General features: G+C 36.2%; 1 protein-coding gene across 1 annotated transcript in view; it reads right to left on the bottom strand.

Annotated features, from left to right (window-relative positions):
• SLIT3 (slit guidance ligand 3) overlaps positions 1-25,821 on the bottom strand; it is an 805,773-nt gene that overhangs the window by 722,714 nt on the left and 57,238 nt on the right. The window contains exons 2-3 of the mRNA XM_074204955.1: positions 23,268-23,339; positions 15,013-15,084 (exon numbers count right to left, since the gene is read on the bottom strand). Of these exons, the coding sequence (XP_074061056.1) occupies positions 15,013-15,084; positions 23,268-23,339 (144 nt within the window). The remainder of the gene's footprint in view (positions 1-15,012; positions 15,085-23,267; positions 23,340-25,821) is intronic.

Raw genomic sequence — 25,821 nt, 5'->3', positions numbered from 1 at the left:
ATATCCTCCTTCACTTGTGCACAACATTAGTTTATATTTCCTCAGTATTTTAGGGTTTACAAATCACCTTCCTTAAAATAACCCTGTGAATAGCCTGTTAAGATTTCTGTCATTCCCCATGATATACATAAAGAAACTGAAAGTAAATGAATTGTCCATGGTCACCTAACTAATAAGTGTCAGATCTCATCCTGAGGATGATAACATCATCTAGTCTTGAAATCTCATTTTGCAGTTTAAGAAACTTGGATCTTAAGGTTATTCAAACATTAAACAGCAGTCAGATTCATACTCAGACCCTCTGATACCAAATATAGGCATCTTTCTATAATTTCACACTTATTCCAACCCAAGTCTACTATCTAGTTATGTGACATAGCCTTGTCTTTTGGTTTTAACTTTAAAGAATTTCTAAATACCTGAACATTCAAATCCCTGAAAGGAAGGTAAGATATCCATCCTCATTTTAGAGATGAAAAAATAGAAGGTAAGAAGTTAAATTCCCAAATCACAATAAATTAGTGATAGTGATAGAAATATAGCACAACTAGTCCAGTGGGTTTTTTTCCATTTCATTTTAATAAACTAACATTCTACCAGATAAATGCTGTTTTAAATGGCTATATGCTGCTATTCATTTCTCTTCTCTCAAATCCAATAAATTCAATAAGATTATTTGTTTGTTGTTAATTGAATCAATGTATCCAAGGACCAACAAAGTCCTCTCTCATCACCCAAAGATTTATTGCTCACCTCCCCTCCTTCGTTTCCTACCCCCCCCCATAGCAAAATGATGCTTAACTCATTCTATATGAGCCAGATGACCATATGAAATGTGCTTGGAGATCTTCCAGGACAAATTCTCAGTTGTAACCTTTAGCCTAACTTTTCCAAAGTCTTGTACTATCTTATTTTTGAGAGACAACTAAGATGCATTGGCTAGACTAATAGAGTCAAGAGATAAAGTCAAGTAGACATGCATTCGAATTCTGACTTAGACATTTACTAGTTGTACTGAACATAGGCAAAGCTATTTAAACTCTTTCAAAATCAGTTTTCTCATCTGTAAAATGGGGATTAATAGTAGCACCTCTCAGGATGGCTGTGAGAACTAATAAGTTACACATGTAAAACACTTTGCAAATCCTAAAGTTCTATATAAATGTTAGTTATTATTAGCTATTAAGATTATAAGCTAAGAGAGGACACATGTATAGAATTTAAAAATCATGAGACCAGGAGGCAGATCCTAGTTCTGTCATATACTAGGCATATGATTTTGGTCAGATGGTTGAATATTTCTTTTTCTCATCTATAAAATGGGGATAACACTTGCACAATCTACTTGACAGAGTTTTGTAAAGAAGATACTTTATAGAATGCTATCTAAATAGGATCTATTTTTGTTAATTGTACCTTCAATATGAAATTTATGAAAAATTATAATCCCTATCAGTACAAAATCACAAATTATACTACAAAGTTGCAATCAACAGCACAATTTGGTATTAGGAAAAAATAGGAATGAACAATGGAGTAGATCAGGTACACAATTTACAGAAGCAAATGAGCACAGTAAGCTAGCATTTTATAAACTCAAAGATCTCAGGTATTGGGGCAACTAACTATTTGACAAAATTATTGGATGACTTAGAAAGTAGTCTAGCAGATTCTAGAGACAGGCATTATCTCATGCTGTTTACCAAGATAAGTTCAAAATGGGTGTTCCTCAAAATAAGGGAACATGTAAGTAATTACTTGTCAGCTCTATAGACGGGAAAAAAATTCATGACCAAATAAAAAATGTAGTAAGGTTTAGAGCAATGAAAATGGATAATTTTGATTATAAAAAATTTAAAAGTTGTTGCACAGTTGTATGAGTGCAACTAAATTCAAAAGAAAAGGAAGGAAACTAGTGGGGGGGGGGGAGTGGGGGGGGGAGAATTGGTTGCAAGTTTCCACTGATGAAGGTCTCATTTCTAAAATATACAGGGAATTGAGTCAAATTTATAAAAATAAGAACCATTCCCAAAATGACAATGGTTAAAAAATATTAATAGGCAGTTTTCAGAAGAACAACTCAAAGCTACCAATAACCATATTTTAAAAATGCTCTAAATCACTAATAATTATTTAAATTAAAATTAAAACACTTGTGGCAATCATCTCAAACCCATTAGATTGGGTAAAATAACAAAAAAGGGGAAATGATATATGCTGGAGAAGATGTAGGAAAATAGGTAGACTATTATTGTACTGTTGTGGAATTGTGAAATAGACCAAACATTCTAGAAAGCAATATGGAATTATGTCTAAAATGCTACTAAACTGTGCAAATCTTTTGGCCCAGCAATACTACAATAGTTTTATTTTATACCCAAAGATATCAAAGAAAGAAGGAAAGGACCAATATGCACAAAATTATCTATAGCTGTTTTTTGTGGTAATAAATAATTAGAAATTAAGGGGAAGTCCATCAATTGGGGAATGGCTAAACAAGTTATAATATATAAATGTAATGGAATACTATTATGCTATAAAAAAATGTTGCAGGGGAAAGTTCTAGAAAAACCTAGAGAAAATATGTGAATTATACAAAATTAAGTGAGCAGAATTGGAAAAAATTTATACAGTGACAGTACTATAAATGTATTAATTCTAAAAGACTTAGTAACCAACTAAAAAAATGACCAACCACAATTCCAAAGGATTCAGAATGAAACTTGCTGTCCACCCTCCCCCAATAGAAAACTGATGGGCTCAGAATGTAGATTAAAACATATTTTTCTCTTTTTTTCTTCATTTTTTTGGGGGGGACATGACTAATGTAGAAATTCATTTTGCATAACTACATATATTAATAATGGGTTTCATTTTTTTCTTGCCTTCTCAATGGATGGGGGAAGAAAAGAGGAAGAGAAAATCTGGAATTTAAAATATAATAAAAATGAATTTAGAACTGGAAAAAAGATTACTTAGGAAAACTAAATGACATCTCATCCCCAAAAGTCCTATTCATAATGCACTGTTAAGTTATGTAAAATATTAAGTAAAGAGTTATTTGTTATTTGCTTTTTGAGATAAAAAAAGTCACAGGCTCCTTTCCTCTTGTTACATTCTCAAGAGAAAAGGATATCTTGGGGTGGCTAGGTCGTGTAGTGGATAAAAAGCACCAGCCTTGGAGTCAGGGGTACTTGGGTTCAAATCCAGTCTCAGACACTTAATAATTACCTAGCTGTTTAAAAGTTGTTGCACAGTTGTATCAGTGCAACTAAATTCAAAAGAAAAGGAAGGAAACTGGTAAGGGGAAGGGGAGTGAAGGTGGGGGAAATTGGTTGCAATTGCTTGCCTTGGGCAAGCCACTTAACCCCGTTTGTTTTGCAAAAACCTAAAAAAAAAGGATATCTTTTCTGCAATTATTGTTTAAAAATGTAAAGTTTATTAAATCTCCCTTAGTCTTCTTATTCGGTTTATAGTAAACAAGCCAACAAGCATTTATTGGACAAAAGGAAAGATCAAAACAGCCTCTCTTCTCAAGGAGGTCACAAACTAGTGAAGGAAACTCTGAATGAGGGGAACAGCTATGCACAAACAATAAATGCATGAGGTAACCTGATGACAATCTCAGAGGAAAGGCACTAGCTTTAAGGTGAAATGGGAAAGGTTTCTTAAAACTTTTTTGGGATTTCAGCTGAGACTGAAGAAATCCAGGGTAGCCAGGCAGTGGAAATGAGAAGGGGGGAAAATCCAGGCAGGCATAGGGTACAATGATCTCACAATGAAAATAAACCAGATTTAAAAAATATACGTTTTATCAGCAGGCACAAAAATGGAAATCGAGTAAAATTCTATTGTACACCATTAATCTGGGATTGGTACTCTTAGTTCTGGTTAGTTTTAGCATAAAGTTTTTGATTATCTTGAAATTCTATTCTAATTGGTCCAAAAGAACTTGTACTTGGTATTGTGACTGCTTATTAATTTTGCTCTGTAAAAACTCAAGAATCAAAGAAGCAACATTTCCCAGGTATAAAAATGGAGGGCTTAAAAATTTTGGTTTTGAGTAAATTTTTTTGAAAAAAAAATAACAAAATAAAATGTTTGAAAATCTGTCAACAGTGGTGTTTCTGGCACTGACAGCTGACACCCACACAAGACTCTGGGGTGTTTTTCACAGATTTAAAGTAATTTAAGGAAAGAACAAGAGATGATATAGTTCCCAAAGAGAATCTTATCCTTGATAAAGAGTTAATAACAGTAGCAGTGCTTTGATATTGATACAAATGAGGCTACAAAAAAGAAAAGATGTATTTACTTGACAGTTTAGTATTTGCCCTCTGAATTAACTATTACAATATGCCTAATACAATGTATTATTTTGAAAAGGAGAAATAAACTGTTACAGAATAATAATAATAATAATAATAAACTATTGTGTTGCTTTTTAAAATATCTGCACTATATATATATATATATACACATATATATATATATATAAAATTTACAATTCACTAAGTGAATTACACCAAATGAAATTACTATATGAATTCTATATGTGTACATCTGGATATAGGGGTATATATAGTCTATATGTACAGAAAAATTACAAATTGTTTTAAAATTTGAAAAATGCAAACCTTAAATATATGGGGTATCTCAAAAATCTTAGTGAAGTTTTAAACTATCAGAACATAGTTCTTTAAAATAGCATAAAAACCATAACAGCACTTTTGGGATACACTTATTATCTTACCTGCCATGTTTTCTAATGGCAAGTAGACATCCATCTCAGTCATCACATTGTGTATTGCAATTCTTCAATGATGACTGGCAATCATTCACTAATTGCATGAAGTCTTTCAGGGCCATGCCTTACCCAGTTTCTCTCTATCTGATCATCCCAAGGTAGATAATCTAGAATTAAAGCAATCCCTTTGGAAAGGAATAACTGAGAACTGTATTACTTCCAGTATTCTTTTTTTTCTCCTCTTCCTCTTGTCTTTCTTGTGAGAAAGATGAGACAAGTTTGTCATCCTTTCTACAAATTATTTTAATCATCAGAGATAATGGCATTATTTGGACTAGAGCATGTTTATCCCTGCTAATACAAGAAAGTAAAAAATCACCATATGTTCATTTGAGATATTCCAGAAGAATGAAGAGACACAGACAAGAGGAGGCAGTCACATTAAGACTGGTTGACTACAACCCTTCTTAGATGCTTAAACTCATGGTATTCTGGTCAAATTACAAGTTATTAACAAATATTTGCTGAATTAGATTAGGTTTCTATGGCCAAAGAATTCATCACTCAGTGGCCAACCAACTGCTGATAAGCATAATTTGCTAAATTGATCTATGAACACTCAAGTCTATCCTTGAGACTCTACTAATTAAGGTGTCTAATCCCTAAAGAATTCACAGATGAAACCACACTTCTATTTAGTGCTGGCATATAATAGGTGCTTGGCAAATTCTTCTACTTTTACTTTTCTTGCTCTTATTTTTCTTGTTCTTGATCCTCTTCTTTTTGTTATACAGAAAGTATGATTAACTTATCAATATTTGTACAACTATTATTTTTATCACTAGAGACAATGGACCTTTTTGTACTCTGATGTAATATATGAGAAAGTAGAAATAACATGAAAAGATAAAGTCAGGAAGTATGCCTGGGTCAGACCAAGTATATAAAGAAGAAACCCATGCTGGAGATGACAAAATCTCAAATATATTTAATGGAGAGAAAAATATAAAAGCAATGCCAATAATTCAAAAGAAGGCCTGAATTGGATAAAGATGATCAAAAGAATGCCAATAATAATTAAATCACATTTTTATTTTTCATATTTATTTTGATATTTTATGACTCTATGATCTCATTGATATGAGAAATCCCTCCTTCAAAACAGAGTACAACCTACCCATTGTTTTTCAACTGTTCCTCTAATCCATGTCCTTCTACTTTCTGTTATATTTATCCAAACTCCCAGGGTGCCTTCATTTCCATCAAGGTTCTTAATTGGGTTCCTTGGTCAGTTGGTATGTACCCCTTTTCGGAATAATGTTTTTAAATGTTTAAAATAAAATGCAAAAAAATGATTATGTTAAAAGAGTTATCCAAGTATTTTAAAAATTTCCCAGATTGAGGGGCAGAGCCAAGATGGCAGCAGGAGAACAGCCTTTCTTAGGTGCTATCTCCAAAATATTTCAAAAACTTTAAAATTATTACTCTAACTAAATTTTCCAGAGACAAAATCCATAGAAAGGTTCAGTGAAGCAATTCTCCAGCCTAAGGTAACCTGGAAAATAGTGGGAAGGCTCTGTTCCACAGGATTGGAGGGGCTAGAGCAAAGGAGCTTCAGCCTTCTGGGAACAGCCCCAGGGCACCTGGCAGCAGAAGCAATTTCCTGACCTCCCACCCCAGGGAACATCAAGCATAACTTGTAAAATCAGGAGGGAGACCTCTGCCAGATCAAGTATGAAGCCCAGTTCAATGTGGCTCTCCTCAGTGTGGCCCAGCCCTCAGCAGAGTCCAGATCCAGGAAACAGAAGCAGGCCTGTAGAGCCATCCATCAGGAGCCACCTGGCAGCTGCTCCCTAAGTGCTCAATCCATGGAAGGTAAGGGAGTGGAGGGAGACTTCCAAGGTCTGTCCTCTGTCCCTGGGACCTAACTCTAGGACTTTGACCACATTCAGACCCTGATCATAGTCTTCAGCCCCAGAGGGGTGAGCTTGTGGCCATTCAACAGACCAGGAGGGCAGTCAGAGCCTCACATCCTGAGGTACTTGTGGGGGTATTCCAATAATAATCAAAAGCCCAAGAAGCAGCCCAAAACTAGGCACAGGCTGGGGAAATGAGTAAACAGGGAAAAAAAGGTACTTGACCATATATAATTACTTTGGTCCCATGGAGGACCAAAATACACAATCTGAAGATGAGAAAGTCTAAGCTTCTGCATCTAAAGACACAAAGAAATGGGCTCAGGCTAAGACAGAGCTCAAAAAAAGATTTTTGAAAATCAAGTAAGGGAGGTAGAAGGAAAATTGGGAATAGAAATGAGAGAGATGCAGGAAAAACATGAAAATGAAATCAACAGTTTAGTCAAGGAGGTCCAAAAAAAATGCTGCATAAAATAACATTAAAAACCAGTTTAGGCTAAATGAATAAAAGAGTTCAAAAAGTTATTGAGGAGAAGAATGCTTTAAAAAGCAGAATTGGCTGGATAGAAAAAGGAGATAAGAAAGCTCTCTGAGGAAAACAAATCCTTCAGATGTAGAATGAAGCTAAAGGAAGCTGATGACTTTGTGAGAAATCAAGACAATAATTCAACACCAAAAGAATGAAAGAACTAGAAGAAAATGTGAAATATCTCACTGAAAAAAACAACTGATATGGAAAACAGATCCAGAAAATATAATTTAAAAATTATTGGGCTACCTGAAAGTCATGATCAGGAAAAGAGCCTTGTTCCTCATTTAAAAAAAATTCTACAGGAAAATTGCTCTGATATCCTAGAAGCAGAGGGTAAAATAGAAATTGAGAGACTTCACTGATCTCCCCCAGAAAGAGATCCCCCCAAAAACACCCCCCCAGGAATATTATAGCCAAGTTCTAGAACAAATTAAAGAGAAAAATATTACAAGCAGCCAGAAGGAAACAATTAAAATATCATGGAGGTACCATCAGGATTAACCAGGACTTAGCAGCATCTACATTAAGGGCTCACAGGGCTTGGAATATAATATTCTGGAAGGCAAAAGAGCTTGGAGTGCAACCAAGAATCAACCACCCAGCAAAACTGAACATCCTCTTCCAGGGGAAAAGAGGAACTATCAATGAAACAGGGGAATTTCAAATGTTCCTGTTGAAACAACCAGAGCTGAACAGAAAGTTTGATCTCCAAGTACAGGGCTCAGGTGAAGCAGAGAGAGAGAGAGAGAGAGAGAGTGGATGAGAAGGGTAAATTATGAGGGACTTGATGATGAACTACATGTATTACTGCATGGAAAGATGAAACTTATAATACTCATATGAACTTTCTCATTTAATACAGTAGGTAGAAGGAGCTTTTATAGATGAAGCATAGGAGAGAGCTGAATTTGAAGATATGATATATTGGAAAATTGGAGTCAATGGGTAAAAGGGAAACGTACCATGAGTAAGAGAAAGGAGAGGTAGAATAGGCTAAGATATTTCATGTAGCTTTTGCAATGGTATGGAAGGGGGTAAGGTGAGAAGGAATGAAGGAGCCTTCTTTCTCATTGGAAATATCTCAGAGAGAAAACAGCATACATACTCAATAGGGAATAGACAGCTAGAAGAAAAAGGAGAGAAGGGGGACAGGGGGGAGGGGGATGTGCATGATAGAGAAGATGGAAGATCATAGGAGAGGATAGTCAGATATAACACATTGTCTTTTTTACTTTTTGCAAGGTAGTGGGATTGAGTGGCCTGTCCAGGACTATGGGACTGGGTGGTTTCTGGGTCTCTGGGATGGGGACATAGGCTTGGGGTCTCGGCCCTAGGGCCAGTGCTCTGTCTGCTGTGCCACTCAGCTGCCCCACAGAACATTTTTTTGAGGAGGGACAGAGTAAAAGAAGAGAGAAAATATAATAGATGGTAGTGGTAAGGAATGGATGGAGGGAATTAACAATTAGCAACAACAACTGTGGAAAAATTTGGAAGTAACTTCTATGATAGACTTATGATAAAGAATGTGATCCACCAAGACAGAGCTGGTAGTATCAGAACACAGACTGAAACACATTTTTTCCTCTTTCTTTCTTTCTTTCACTTTATTTCTTATGAGGTTTAGTATTTTTGTGGGGGAGGGGGTATTATGGTTTCTCTTAAACAAGAATATTTTAGTAATGTATAAATAAATTAAAGAAACTTTAAAAAAATTTCCAGATCAACTAAAATCTATCCACAGATATCAAATTTAGAACCTCTGCTCTAGACACTGTGTAGAAAATAATAAATGACAGGCTGTTCATTGGTAAGGTTTAGCTTTCCAATATATAACTACTTCAGTTCCATTTCTGATGATATGTCATTTCAAATTCCTTCTTTACAGAATTTCTCCTGAATAACTTCTTGAAAGTAACATATTTCAGCCTATTCGCACTCACTATGCTCTTCTCAGTATCCTTTGGCAAACAAATGTAATATTAACAAAGACCACAATACTCTGTGGCTTGTAGCCAGATAGTATTACCAGAAGATTATTCAGAAGATGAGTCTACACTTCAAAGAAAATTATGGGTCATTAAAAGCATTGCACAATTTTCCAAAAGAAATATAGCACATTCTCCTTCTGTTCTTTAATTCTAGAACCAGCTCTTTTTCTAGTGCATGTCCAAGATGTATGAGCTGATTGACAAGCTCCATGGGTTGACGGAATGGTATAGAATTGAGGTGTCATAAATGAGGCTCATCATGGTCTAAACCAGATTCAAATGGAATTGGGAAATATTCAGCAAGATATAATAAAATATAGATAAATTAAATTACATTTTAAAACTAAATTCACATGCAATCCACAAGGATCCTTCCATATGGATTAATAATCCCCCAATTTCTATTTGACTTTGACACCACTGGTGCAGAGAATGTAAGATTTCAATGGGTTTATTGCTTATTGATAACACACACACACACACACACACACAACCACATATATTACATACAAATGATATATGTGTATATATATATATATATATATTTATACATATATACACTAGATGTCTGCTGAAGTCCTTCCCAATTCTGAAATTATTTGATTATATGATGTTCAGCACAGATTCTAAATGGAAGGGAGATTCCTTAAAGATGGTGAAGCTCCCAGATACTCCTATTTGAGTAAGCATTAGATATATGAGTATACAAGAGATAATCCTTTGTGAGGAGGATATATCAATCACATAAATGTGCACCTCCTAAATTAGATACGGAGATAGTCAGAAGAGTTTGTTCTGTTTACCCAAAAAAACCCCAAATGGATAAAGAAAGCATCTTTGTCTACTCTAGACCATGATAAGCAATGTCAATGTTAACCTATTTTCAAAAATTTATAAAATCTGTATGAGAGGGTTCAACTAACCCATTGAAGATATTCTTGAAGAAAATATGAGAAGAGAAGCAAGTTTTGTGGGTGCATTTTCACAGTTGATTTCATCATTACAGCTATACAACTAAGTCAAAGATGAAAGAATACAAGTAATCCATTCTGTTTTTTGTATATTGATTTCAAAAAAGATGGCTATTTGACTCATTTAAATAAAATGCATCCATGGGGTAGCTAGGTGGCGTAGTGGATAAAGCATTGGCCCTGGAGTCAGGAGGTACCTGGGTTCAAATCCAGTTTCACACACTTAATAATTACCTAGCTGTGTGGCCTTGGGCAAGCCACTTAACCCTGTTTCCCTTGCCAAAAAAAAACCCTAAAAAAATAAAATAAAAATAAATAAATAAAATGCATCCTTAAAGACTGTCCTCCAAAAAAATAATTCTATGTATATGTGAAATTATTTTATTACATCTTGAGCAAAGAAACTAGAAGTATCTCTTGTTCAATGGTCCATATATTTTTTCATGTCAATTGATGTTTAAAGCAGGAAGACATATGCTCATCAAGGGTTGTGCCACTTCCCAGGATTTCCCAGACAGATTCTAAATGGGAGAAAGATTCTCTAGAGATTGTAAAGTCTTCTATACATGCAAAATTGCATTATTAGTAGATTGCCTCAAGTCTCAAAATATTACAAGGCCTTCTTGATGCTCCCATCATGATTTTCCAAGAGAACAGCCTAATGATGATCCTCAAACAAATTGGGGAAAGCAAACTGATAAAAGAATGTATGTTAATCAAACCACGGAGTTCAGTTGGATAGCAAGTCAACAGAGTTAATGTGTCAGTACAAACATCTAGAGAAATATTACAAAATACATGATGAAATGAAACCAGAATTCAATAGCAAAAAGGAAAGAATGGGGATTGTACTCTGGAAAACTGTCTAGTTTTTTTTAATGACCCAATCTGCTTCCCAACATGCTTATTTTTTTTTTGCAACAGTGTTCTCCTGAAGTGTTGGTGCCATAATTTCTGAAGAATTCTAATTGTGGGATTCCATAAGGGCAATGGAGAGACAAAAGAAGGCAAAAGTAGACTGGAGAATACAAGAAGTCATTTAATAAGAGATATCATCCAGGAAACATGACTTGTTACAAGAGGACTTCTGGGGAGGGAGAAGAAGAAGAAAGGGAATTCAGTGGTTTATGACCAAAATGGAGGGGGAAAATCAGCATCAGAAAGAATTTTTTTTTAAATCCAAAAAAAAAAGAAAAAAAATGACAGATAGGACCCAAAGTAGCAGAGCTATTTTAACACTACCTTGTTCAATTTAGTATCAATTTAGAGTTGTAAAGGAGGAAAATAATATGCCATATGTAAAAGACACTCACAGTTTCTTATACAATACTCTTTCTTGTTCTTCTTTGTAAATGGAAATACTTCTGTTTGTTGATGACTAAGAATGCAATAAAGATTTTTTTAAAAGAGAGAAGGTAGAATAGTCACATAGTTATAACAAGGCATAATATATGTTTGGCCTGAGTGTTGCACTAGTTCCCATAGAAAACAAACTAAATAAATAAATAAATGAAACAAAAAAAGGACTCCAGTATATCAGGTAAAGCCATTGTGGGAAAATCTATGGGTCAACATCAACAAAAATAACATGGGATGAGAAGACATGGATAGGTGTTGAACTTTATTGATGGAGATGATATCCACATTGATGAGATTACAGATTTACTGAAATGAACAGAACTAAGATCTGAAAGAGAAGTTATGTTTCTAAGGTCTCATGTCTGCCCAATAGGACAATCAATGACAGTCAACTTGCTCTCTCTCTCTCTCTCTCGCTCTCTCTCTCTCTCTCTCTCTCTCTCTCTCTCGATAGGCTGTCATTTCTATAGAATTCCTCAGATTATTAACCTAAATTCTTAAAGAATGTGAGGTTCTCTGGAATCATAGTATTCCCAAATGCTCAGCCATACATAGTATATAGCTATACTAGGCCAAGAAAGAGAAATAAACAGTCCAGCATATTTAATCTCTGTTTCCTGAAGGTAAAAGAATATATGAATGATTATTTACAAAGTTTTATTTAAACAAACTCTATATGTATATAACAGCAAGCAATTAGTCAAATGAATGAATTATGATTATATTTATACTTCTATTCCCAAGGCTATTTAGAGTAAGAGATTGTGGCTTGATTGTTGCCTTTCTAAAGTAACAATGTACTCAGGTTTCATTTTTAGTGATTCATGTAAGTGACTCAGACTTAGCAAATATGTTCATTACTCCTAAATCAAAATAGAAAATTTCACTGAAATGATTTGCCTTGAAAACAAAATCTAAAAGGAAGCACAAACCATCAGTTTTCTAATCATTCATCTCTTTTGTGAATATTAGCTATTATTCAACCTTTAGCTATTTTCCTGTCAAGAAACAAAGAAATTACATTCTTCCCAATCAAATCACTGAAAACTTGAGCTGATTGGTAGGTTCTTGTCCTTTGTTATTGAAGAAGACCAAAATGACATCACTAGGTTAAAGACAAGTTACAGCATATCCAACTGTGGATGATCAGACCAATATGAGCTTGGAATGCTCTACCACAGGTCGGGCACAAATAGTCCATGTGAACACCTGGGTGGATACTCTAAACTTATATAACTCACTTTTCCTTTGAGCTGCTTCCATTCTGCCTTGCTGAAAGACCACTGCACCCTCTCTGATGAGGGCACGCTATGCTGGTTGATCCTGTGTCAGTGTCTTCTTTACTGAACAATCATTTCCAAAGTTCTTAACAGATACCTTGCAGCCATGTCTTTTATCATTTTTTCTGACTCCCTTATGAGCACTTGCCCTGTGTGAGCTCTCCATAAAAATAGGCTTTTTGGCAAATGTACATTTGGCATTTGAACAATGTGGTCAGACCATCATAGTTGCACACTCTGTGGTAATGTTTGAATGCTTGGCAGTTTAACTTGAGAAAGGACCTCAGTGTCTGGTAACTTATCCTACCAGGTGATCTTCAGAATCTTTCTAAGCCCCTAAGGGGTGTGGGGTGTGTTCAAGGGAGATAAGTACCTCTGGTGTAAGGGCTGCTTTCCACCTTTGATGTCTACCTGAGTCACCTAACTCTCACCTATGGCTCCAAAAAGCTGTAGATTGCACAGTGGCCATACCTTGGTAAACCATTTCAGCAAACAGGCTAAACTAGGTTAAGTATAACTAATGGGGGCTCAAAGCTATTGGTGAGTTGGGGGGGTAGGGATGTCTACCCCAAACATGTAAAGTCTTGTTGGTGAAATAGGTGCAGGAGAACAATTGTTCCAACAGCCATAAAACCATTCTATTGTGATATAAGTGGCAAGGGCTTCTATGAAGTAATTAAAATTAAGAACCAATTTTTAGGGGAAAATTGTAAGATTACTTTTATCTGATTGAAAGATTTCAGATCATTTGTGATAGCATCCCAGAAAATGTGGGCATCCATTATTCCTCATGCAAGGTTCCACAGTATCATATGAAATGACCGCAGAGGAAGAATGAATATGATCCTGTACCATTCACAGAACATAAAGCACCACAAGTTAGTCAGCATCAGACTTCACCTCTTCAAAAATTTAACTTGGACAAAGAATTATATTATGCTAAGATGTCACTATTGAAGCCATTTCTCCAGATAGCAGTTGGAGCAGCTCAAAATATCCTATCTACTATGATGCTGAATAAAGAAATGCTTACCAACACAAGTAATAACTCATTTAGGTATTCCCCACCCAGAAAACCAAATATAATAGCCATATATTGTAAATAGACATGTGAAAAATTGAAGCAGCTCAACCAAACTTACCAGGGGTATAGTTAAAATTATTTAACAAGTAAGTATATAGCATATTCCTGGGGCTCCATTTCTGTCGCTAACAAAGGCAAAGCCGCTGACCTATTTTTAAACCATAGGCAAAACTATTCTCTTGTGGAAACATGTGAGCTTGCTGACACTGGTGACTGTAGCTGATGCTAGCAGATGAATGTACATCAAACTACCTCTGCTCCTCATCCTTCCCTTCATCCAGGAAGGAAGGAAGGAAGGAAGGAAGGAAGGAAGGAAGGAAGGAAGGGAGGGAGGGAGGGAGGGAGGGAAAGACAGAGAGAGGGAGAGAGGGAGAGAGAGAGAGAGAGAGAGAGAGAGAGAGAGAGAGAGAGAGAGAGAGAGAGAGAGAGAGAGAAACAAGAGGAAGGGAGTAAGAGAGGAAAAGAAAGAAAGAAAGAATGCTAAAGTACAGAAATGGAATTTATGCTGCCAAAATTAGGAAGGAAAGTGAGTATCTGACAGTTAATCTAATTTCCATGAAAGGAAGTCCTGTAAATTTTTCTCCTACCCAGAATGAGATGATCTAGTATGAGGCAAAAATTCAATATTTTAAATGCTGAATCAGATTAAAATCTCCAAAAAAAAAACCCCACCATTCAGAGTTGTAGTTTCAGAACCAGAATGGACATTAGAAACAAACTAATTTGACTTCATTCTACATAGAAGTAAACAGAGACTCAATTAGTTGTAAATGGCTTGTTTATGGTTACACAGGTAAAAAGTAGGAAATGTCAAAACAGGAACTTGAACCTGTTATCCTCTTTGCCCAAATCCAAGGTTCTTTCAATCCAGTGTGCTCCCCTTATTCCTATAAGTAAGAGGCCAATTTTTACAGAGGGAGAATTTTTAATCTCTCTCTCCACCCCCACCCCCCCAACCTCACAAAGAAATATAAATAATTAAAGTTGATCACAGCAACAGCATCTTTTTAAAATACATCCAGGAGCTCTAAAAATAAGAGTAAACATTTCTATTAAAAGCCAATGTTTCATATCTGTTAAGATCTCAAGACCAAGTCAACATGAACTTTTCAGAAATGGATGGCCAGGTACTTACAAGCGTTCCAATTGCTTCAGATCTTGGAATGCCCCTCGCTCTATCACACTGACCTGGTTTTCTTCAAGATGCCTAGAACCAGAGAAACAACAACAGTCAAGACAATGCTAGACTCTTTCTGTTACTTGCTCCACACTAATGTTTGTGGAAGGTTTGTGGCATGCTAAGTAAGGGGTCCCAGGCAGATTCTCCCCGCACAATCTTGAATAAGTTTTGGATTGTTGTGGGGTTTTTCTGGGGGGGGGGGGGGAGGGAAGTTAATCATTTTCCTCCAAGCTCAGCACCACGGTAACCGGGGGTTTAAACCGCCCGCACACTTCTACCTGACAGATTGGTTTCCATGCATCTATTTTAAGAATGTTCCCAGCAAATGTCCCCCCAAGCACTGCAGGGTGTTGCAAAGAAAAGAAAGAGGGAAAGCTGCTCTTTTCAAAAGCCACAAAAATAATCTGCATCTCCCTACCTGGCATTCCTTTCCTCCAAGGAGTTTAAAACAATTCACATAAACTATATTCACTCTAGCCCCCTGGGGATACTCTTATTGGAGAAAAGTGTTTGCTGAGTACTGACCATGGCTAAGAGAGTCATCCAGATTCCAGACCCTCCTCAATCTCCTAGTGTCCAATGCCTCAAGGATGCAATTCCACTGTGAGGTGGTGAGAGAGCAAGCAAGTACTTGATTTTTAAATGAACAACCTGACCCTTGAAGAGAGAACTAGGTCTCTTCAATTCCAGTCATGTTCTATCTATAGGAGCCTCAAATCACCAAAAGAGACAAAACAATTCTCCCCCAAAATGGTTTATTAAGGGGAATCTAAACTATTTATCTGAGTTTGATTCCTTTAGGTTCATTTTAATCTTCCTGAGGAATTAAACCCTTCTATTTCAACTTCACTGTACAAGAAAATATTTATTTTACAAACTTATAAAAGAACATATTAGATTAAAATGAATTAAATGACCACAGGGGACAGGAACTATGAAGGAGGCTGCTGCATATTCTTCTACATGTGACTGTTCCAGAGCCAGGTCAAGATGTTTGGCTCTGGTTGGGTCTGAATCAGATTTAGCAGAGAGCCTTCAGTTTCTGGTGAACTACAATTTAGGGAATCTTTTTTTCTTCCAGAAAGGGTAAACTGAGACAGTCTGTGGGTTTCTCTGTTAAGGCAATGAAGAGCAGGTAAGCTGAAGGAGATATGGCTAAAACTAGGAAAATCAAGCCTATCATATTTCCACAATGTAGAAGACAAAGGATCATGGTCATAACACAAACAGCATTTAATATGAAAAGAAGGGTGGAATTGATGCTAAAAAATAACAAACTAAACAGAATCATATAATTTTACATCTAAAACAGAATAGTTAAATCAAAACCCCTCTTTTGAAAGAGGAGGAATCTGAGGGACAGAGAGAGGATGTCATTTGTCTTAAGGTCATACAACGAGTTAGCAGCAAAGTCAGGTGTCCTGCCTCTAGTGCCTCCTCTCTTTTCACCACTCAACCCTGAAAGGAATAACAATAACAACTCGCTTTCACATAGCACTTTATTCAGTATTTTTACTCACAACAATACAGTGATAGGCTATATAAGTATTCTGACCTCCATGTACAAGATGAGGAGACAGAGTTGTCTAAAAGATTACAGGACTAGTTTACCAATCGCACTACTAATATATATGCAGGAATTGGGATTCAGATTAAAATTTAACACTGAAAATTCAGAAGTCTTTTGGATTATTAATGGATCCAAATGAACTCATCCTGTTATGGAAAGTATAATTTTATTATTCTTCTAAGTATATTTGTAATTTTTCCCTAAACCTATAAAACAAACCACAAGACTGGTCATATTTTCTAACTTTTGCACCTGAGTCAGATTGACAACAGCTGAGTTATCACAATCAGGCTAATTTTCTGGAGGGCCCCTCCCCACTACCATTTCTATATCAGCCTTGAATTTCCTTCACAAGAAGGCTGCAACATTAAGTAATGGGAAGAGAAATGAAGCATATGTGTGACACTGGGCAAGTCATCAAACTGATTTCTGAGCATCAGTTCCCTTATGTGATAGAGTTGACCCCTCATTTCCCTTCCACCTCTAAAATTCTATTATTCATAGTTTAAAGTCCTTTTCTCTAACTCTGAATTCTAAAGTCCCATCTGTTCTGCTATTCTATAGTCTATATTCTAAAGTCCCTTCTAGCTCTAACACATTCTGATCTCATAACATCACATTCTGAAGTCTTTGCTAAGATGTCCATGCTATGACTTGCCAGGTCCTATTATAAAGGTCACCATCCTGAATTGCATCTTAGTTGCAAATACAATTGGAGGCACCAGGTTCAGGAAGGCATACAAGAACCCAGAAGGCACTGGACACCAGGACAATTAACTTGTCATGCCCTGAGTCTGCTCTGAATTAGGGCAACACAGACATTGTTCATTTTCTGCTTTTTTAGCATTGTTGTTTTTTACTTTTAACACTGAATTAGACTCGGAAATTACCCACATGTGATGATGGCCAAGGAGGATTTTAACTCTTTTATTGACCCCATTTGGAATAAAGCTGGTTCCCACATTTTAAACATAGCAGAATCCTTGCAACATATTATTCAGAAAGGGAGGCTAATTGATACCACCAGAAGAGGTTTTCTCTTGCTCCCTTCCCCTCCTCCAATCTCTCACGAAAATGAGTCTTTATTGGATAATCCATAAGTCTTCTCCATGAATGGATTTCATTTTGCAGCAAATTATAACGGGGATGAGGTTGAAGTTCCTCAAACCATTCCATCTGATCTTGCCCCTTCACCTGCTCAACATTAACAGTCCTATGTGGCAAATGGGGTGGTAAGTTAAAATTATTCAAGAATATTGATTTTTTTGGCTTTACTACAAACTGTAAATAAGAAGCAGATATGGGGAATGTGCTGGGGTGTGATGAAAGCTTTTCAAAGAGAGTAGTTGTCTAGGTTACTCAGGCTAGAAAGAATACATTGAGGAAAAATATGGCCAAAATGTCTGGGTATTTTACTAGTGTCTTTTAAAAAATATTTCAGTCACCTTATGTGGTAGTCTTTTAGTGTAAAAATTTGATTGTCTTAGAGTAGATAAGGCAGACAATAAAATACAACATATTCACAGTCTATGAACAGGCAGGGACATTTTTTGGCACAGTTTATTCAAACAGGAAGAATGTCCCAATTAACCCAGGAGATAAACTGCTGTAAAAGGAATGCTCAACCATCCAAAGGATATTAATACAATCTTTTGTTATTAATTTAAACTTTCTATGTGTTGAAAGCAGATATGAGAATTGGAATTTTTATTAGGCTTTCAAATGCAATAGGAAGAAAACCAAAGCTCTGTGTTTTGTGTACACACACACACACACACACACTCTCTCTCTCTCTCTCTCTCTCTCTCTCTCTCTCTCTCTCTCTCTCTCTCTCTCTCTCACACACACACACACACACACAGCCATCATAGAAAATGAAACATTGGGTGAAATATCCTTGGTGCAAAAAAATGTAGATATCAGAAGGCTCTCTATCCCCCTCACTCCAATTTTTATATTAAAAAATGTCAATCCTGCTGAAAGAAAATTTAGCTCTTTAAGTGATCAAATATCTGGAATCAGAGAATTGTTACCCTTATTTCTTTTCACTAATCATTTAAATATTGCCCTCAGAATTCACTGAAATCTCAAATTTTAGCCCAAATTTTTATCCTGATCAATCAGTGATGCAAACCATTTGAAAATTTATTTATGATAGAAAAAAAGAAGTCTAGCTATAATAAGGTTCTTTCAAAATCTCACCTTTATGGTTCTAGGACTGGGTGGCCTTGAAAAATCAATCACCTTGCTAGCTTGAGTTTTGTAGGATCTAAAGTGTTAGAGTTGCCCTCCCTACCCAAATGGAAGCTGCTTTGGGGAATGAGACACTGACCATCCTGGAGGTCCATACTGCTCCACAAGAGTCTAAATGACCATGTGTCAGAATGTCATAAGACAAGATTCATGTTTTGAGGAAAATCTCAGTGATCTCAGAGTTTCCTTACAACTCTTATAAGGCTTTCATTTCTATTACTCTCTAGGAGACCACCAGAATCTTTCTTGATCAATTCTTTCATTTAATATGAAAATTAACACTATATAAAAGGTTGCAATGGTAAAGCTAGCCCCCAGACACTTACATGAGGTAAGTTACATAACTCTGCATTGTTATTTGCATGTTCTCTCTCCTGGTAGATTGTAGCTCTCTGTGTTGCTCATGTGGAGTTTTCAAGTAGAAACTGCTCATAACAAGCCATGGTGAAGAAATGATTGGTTTTACAGTCAAGATCTGGGTTCAGGTTCTGACTGTGACTTTGTTTGTGTGCAAGGCATTTAACCTCACTGCTCTAAGCCAAGTTTTTGAGTCATTATTTTTGTTGGTTGTATCTGACTCTTTGTGAGCACATTTGAGGTTTTCTTGTTTCTTTCTCCAGATCATTTTACAAATGAGGAAACTGGGGCAAACAGGGTTAAGTGACTTGCCTGGGATCACACAGCTAGGAAGTGTTTGAGGCTGGATTTGAACTCAGGAAGATGAGTCTTCCTAATTCCAGTCTGGTGCCCTGGGCACCATGCTACTACCTAGCTGCCCTACTCTACACTAAATACAAAGACCAACTTGAAGTTGGGCTGATGCACTGCATCAGTAAAAGGAATTTCTGTAATTAGATACTTTGATAATATGGGGGAAAGGAGATAAGTATTTATTAAATACCTACTATATGCCAGACACTATGCTAAGAACTTTACAAATATTATCTTATTTAACTGTCATAATAATTCTGTTTTATGGTAGAGTTCATCCTGTTCACATTTATGGTTATGATTAATGACTCTGTATTCCCTCCATCTGATCTTCCTTCTGTTTGTACTTTTCTTTTTCCTTTCCCCATATTCTTCCACATCAGTGTTTTGTTTCTCAGTGCTGCCTGTTGATCAGCCCTCTTCTCTTTCCTTCTTTTTCCCCCTTTACTTTTTATTAACTTTAACTTTCCCCTTCTCTTTTATCAGTTTCTTCTTTCTCATTTCTTTCCCCTCCTCACCTACTTCCCTGTAGGACAGGATAAATTTCTAAGCCCATTTGGGAATGTAGATTATTACCTCTGGTCCAAATTTGTTAAGAGATTTTTACTCAATGCTCATACCATCTCTTCTTTCCCTCTACTATAATAGGTCCTTTGTGTCTCTTCATATAGTGTTATTTATCCTCTACTCCTTGCCTTCCACCAGTAAAATCCTTCTTTTCAGGTCCTAATTGTTTTATACTTGGTTTGTATCCACAGTCTCTGTCCTGATAGAAGTGTAATTCTCCAGGTTGATTGATTGATTGATTTATAGGTATCATTACCTCATAACCATTTCATACTAATAGCCTTTGTCCAAGTACACTCCCCTCAACTATTCCATTAGAAATACAATTCTAAGGGGGGGGGGCAGTTAGGTGGCACAGTAGATAGACTACTGGTCCTGGAGTCAGGAGGACCTGAGTTCAAATTTGGCTTCAGACACTTAATAAATTGCCTAGCTGTGTGACCTCGGGCAAGTCACCCCATTACCTTAAATTAAAAAAAAAAAAAAGAAATGCAATTCTCAAGAGCCATAAATATCACTAAATTATAAACCACACCTTCTTTCCAAGTACACTCCCCCCCAACTTCATGATCCATTTATAACTACAGCCTCTAAGCACTACTGTCCCAATAGAAATATAACTCTCATGATCTAAAGTATCTGTCAAATATCATGTCTATAAATATTTCTTGTAATTATCCTAAAAGAAATATAATTTTCAAGAATTACAATATTGTCTTTCTGTGTAAGGAAAACTATTTTTAATTTTAATTTTAAATATTTAATATTCCTATCATTTCCCTATTAATATTGCCTATTATTTTCCCCTTTCCATTTATCTTACTATGCATCCCCTGAGTCTTGTATTTGAAGATCAAATTTCCTGCTCAGTTCTAGTCTTTTTTATCAGCTAAGTTTGAAAGTAAGCTTTTTTCATTGAAAATTATGCAAAATTTTGCAGGATATTTGATTTTTTAGTTATAATCTGAGCTTCTTTGCCCTCTGGAATATCATATTTCACACCCTCTGATCCTTTAATGTTGAAGCTGATCAATCTTGTATAATACTTACTGTGGCTCCCTGGTTTTTAAATTGCTTTTTTTGGCTCATTGCAGTATTTTGTCCTTTAGCTGAGAATTCTGAAATCTGACTCCAATATTCCTTGGCGTTTTTATTCTGGGATCTCTTGTTCTAGGATATTAGGGCAATTTTCCATGATAATTTCCTGAAAAACATCATCCAGGCTCTTTTTCTGAACATGACATTCAGGTAGACCAAATAATTCATAAATTATCTTTCCTGGATCTATGTTCCAGGTCAATCATTTTTCCTAAGAGATACTTTACATTTTCTTCTATTTTTTTCATTCTTTTAGATGGAATCTCAGGTGACTCATAGGGTCATTAGTTTCGATATATCCTATTATAGTTTTTAAGATTTATTTTCTTCATTTAGATTTTATGTTTCCTTTTCCAGTTGGCCATTTTTACTTATTAAAAAAGTAGTTTTCTCTCTCTCTCTCTTTTTTTAGGTTTTTGCAAGGCAATGGGGTTAAGTGGCTTGCCCAAGGCCACACAGCTAGGTAATTATGTCTGAGACCGGATTTGAACCCAGGTACTCCTGACTCCAGGGCCAGTGTTTTATCCACTGCACCACCTAGCTGCCCCAAAAAACGTAGTTTTCTTTTTCCATTTCGTCATTTTACTTTTAAAGCAGTTGATTTCTTTTTTCTAGCTATCAACTTTATTTTTAAAAGTATTCTTTTCTTCTAGTCAATTTTTCATAATTTCATGACTCTTACTTCTTTTCTCCATTTTTCTTCTTCTGTTCTCTGGTTTTTAAAATCCTGAGTTCTTCCAAGAGGTCTTTTTTGGAACTGAGACCAATTCTCATAAACCCCTTTGAGGCTTCACATGAAGCTTTTTGTCACTGCTTTCCTCTTTTGAGGTGGCATTTTTATCATCCTTATCAGAATAATAGCTTTCTATGGTTAGCTCTCTTTTTTGTTTTTTGTTCATTTTGTTGGGGATATAGTCCCAAGCTTTTTATGCTGGGGCTGGGGTTTTGGTCCCAGGTTTACCCCTTACCTTTCAGGTGTTTGCAGTTTGTTATGCTTGCTCAATCCAGTCCTGCCTGTTTCCCTAGCGTTCCTGGGCTGGAACTTTGCCTTCTGTGTGGTTCCCCTGACAATAGCTCTGGAAGGCAGGTGCTATCAAATGTCAATTGAGGAAACTTGGGCAGACAGGTTAAATGCCTTGCCCAGAGTCACACAGCTAAAAAGTATCTGAGGTCACATTTAAACTCAGTCTTCCTAACCCAGGCCTAGTACTTTATTCACTGTATGGCTACCTGTCTCTAAAATAACCATGTTATTTAGGGTCCGCTATGTATCAGGCCCTAGGCATTGTACTTTAGAAATATTATCTTATTTGATTATTATATGTCTGGGTCCAAAGGGCTGATCTTTGTTCCTATCACTTCTTGCTTAACAACATTGAGAGGTATTTTTCATTTCCAGGACCTTAGGAAGTAGCTTAGGAAATCTAGAACCATTCTGACACCCCCCACCCCAGGGCTTGGATTTTTAAGCCATCAGTATTTGCTGGGCTTTAAAGAGGGATAAAGCCTTAACTTCTCAGCAACCAAACATTATGTAACTTGGTGTTTTTCCTCTCTATTTAGCAGAAGCTGTGGATATTCACTGGTACTTTGATGAAGGCGTCTTGGGAAAAGCAAGGTAACCATTATTGTATAACATTCTCTTTTTAATACACAGCCTAGGCAAGAAATAATATACATGTAGAAGGGAAGAAGTATGGCTGAATTATTGCTAACAGCATGATAGCAGGGCTACGGTGCTCACATTCAATCCTCTTTTCCTTGCAACAAAGATACTCTTTCCCCACTGGATTGACCAAAGTGACTTTCCCCATTGGATTGGTCCATAGAAAATGGTGCCTTATATTTGTTAGGTATGTCCCTTTCATCACACACACACATATGTATATACATGTATTCATACACACATACTATCTGGTATTTGAGGGTGGTAGGGAAGTCATGCATGCCCATTGGTCCAGAGGATAGATGACAAGGATCCATCCATCAGATGACTGGTCATGTTACTTACAAAACTCGGAGATTCTTGAGTCCTGCAAAGTCCATCTTGGTGATTCTAGTGATGTTATTTCTGTCCAGGTCACTACAATTAAAAAAACATAGAGTAAGTTTTTTAAGTCACACTAATAATTCACATTACTGCATCATTTTAGAATATACCAAGTAGTTTCTCCCAAACATGTTGTGAGGTATGTAGGTCCAAGATTTTTAATTGTTTGTTTTTTGGACTAGGCCTGTCATATTATGGGCATAGTTACAAAGAACTCCCCTTTAGCAACAGAGATTTTTCTCTGCTGTTTTTAGTTTTAGAGTTTCATGGGGTATTGAAAGATTAAGTGACTTACTTAGAGCCCCATAATTTGTGTCCAAAGCTGACTTGAACCCAAAGCTTATGATTGTGAAACTGGTATAGCTATCTACTCCACTAGGTGGGCTTTTGGTCCAAGTATTACTATCCCCATTTTACAGACAGGAAACTGTAGCTGTATAGGATTAAATGATTTGCAATTCTCCCTTCCACATTGCAACTTTCCTCACTGCAGTTTTGCTATATTAGTCAGTCAGCATAAAAAATTAAATGGGAACATGGGGAAATTTTGCAGAAGGCCAGCAGATAACACAGAAAAAGTGAATAAAATATATTTATATATAATACATGTATAGTGTTATACATATATTAGCCTATGAACAAATGCTTAAGTCAAATTTTACAATAAGGTGCTATAAATGTTCCATAAAAGCAAAAAGCAAAAAGCAGACTTCTTCTGTGGTATAAAGGGTCAAAAATTTTTACTCAGATTTTCCAGATAGTGGGGATACTGAACCCCTAACTCCCTCAATATGGAAGGAATAACTGTATAAATCATTATTAAATTATGTCTTTTAACTCTTTCTAATGCACTTTCCACAGCAAGCTATTCCTTTCTATGAAAAGATTTTCAACCTAGATGAGCCTTATGACCCATCTGGCATAGGATCTTTGGTTCTGCAAGGACTTTCAAAAGGTACTATATCTCAGTCAATCTAAAAATATTTATTAAGCATTTACTGTACTAAGGACTGAGAATACAAAGAAATGCAAAAACAGTACCTATCCTCAAGAAACTCACATTCTAATGGGAGGTAAACCATGAAAACAACTACATACATACAAGATAATATGATGCAAATGGAAAGCCAACCCAAAGGGAAGATACTGTGTGAAGACACAAGAGGGGAGGAAAAACTCTCTGCTGAAGGTAGAATTTGAGGTGAGTTTTAAAAGAGTTCAAGCAAGCCAGAAGGCAGAGGTGAGGAGAGAGAGCATTCCAGGCTGGTAAGACAACTAGTGAAAAGATGGATTTGGAAGATAATGCAAGAAAAAGCCAGTGGGTCCATTTGCCAGGTTGTAGACTACCTAAAGGATAGCCAAGTAGCTCAGTGGATAGAGAGCTGACCTGGAGTCAGGAGGACTTGAGTTCAAATCCTCCCTCAGATATGTATTAACTGTGTCACCCTGGGTAAGTCACTCATCTCTATTTGCTTCAGTTTCCTCATTTGTAAAATGAGCTGGAGAAGGAAATGGCAAACCACTCTAGTATCTCTGCCAAGAAAACCCCAAATGGAGAGTTACACCTGACTAAAACAATTGAAAACAACAATAGAGTACCTGAAGAGGAATAGAAGTATAAGAATCTTGGAAAAATAGAAGGGAACCATATTGGAAAGACTTTAAATGTCAAACTGAGCATTTTTATATTTGATGCTATAAGTAATAAAGAGCCCCTGTGGTTCATTGAGTAAGGGGATGACATGATCAGCTCTGAACTTTAGAAAGATCATTTTGACAGCAGAGCAGACAGAATGGGACAAAGAGAGATTTGAGTTAGGAAGATACACCTGAAGGTTATTGCTATAGAACAGCCCAGGCAAGAGATCATGAGGGTCTACAGATGGATGATTGATAGCTCTGTCAGTAGAAACAAGGAGATGGATATGGGAAACACCATGAAGGTAGAAACAAGATTTGACAACAGAATGGATATGTGGGGTAAGTGAAAGTGAGGAGTCAAGAATGAAATCAAGATTGAACACTTGAGAAAATGGAAGGATGCTAGTGCTCTCAAAACTAAAATTAAATTTATTTTTAAATTGTTTCCAATTACATGCAAAAGAGAGAAGAGAACTAAAGGGCGTGTAGCCTCTAATGTCTCTCCCGGTTCTAGATCCATGATTCTAAAATCCTATTACTGAAGGGATAGCCCTAGAGGACTACCTTCTAAGGACAGAGCTTAATGTCCCCTATTCTATAATGATCTATATGATTATTGATAGCTTTGATTTCTTCTTCTAAAAAGTGCCTGTTTATATCATTTGACCAATTATCAATTGGGGAATGACCCTTGTTTTTATAAATTTGGTTCAGTTTCCTATAGTTGAGAAATGGGGTCTTTATTAGAGAAATCTGCCGTAAAAAAAATCTCCCTGCCCTTACCAGTATTCTACTATCCTTCTAAGTGTGGCTTCCTGGCTTTGTGCAAAATCATTTAAAATTTAACTTAATCAAAATTATCCATTTATCTCTC

The sequence above is a fragment of the Macrotis lagotis genome, chromosome 1 (genome assembly GCF_037893015.1).
Source record: "Macrotis lagotis isolate mMagLag1 chromosome 1, bilby.v1.9.chrom.fasta, whole genome shotgun sequence".
Lineage (NCBI taxonomy): Eukaryota > Metazoa > Chordata > Mammalia > Peramelemorphia > Peramelidae > Macrotis > Macrotis lagotis.
This window is presented reverse-complemented; position numbering and strand designations above follow the sequence as displayed.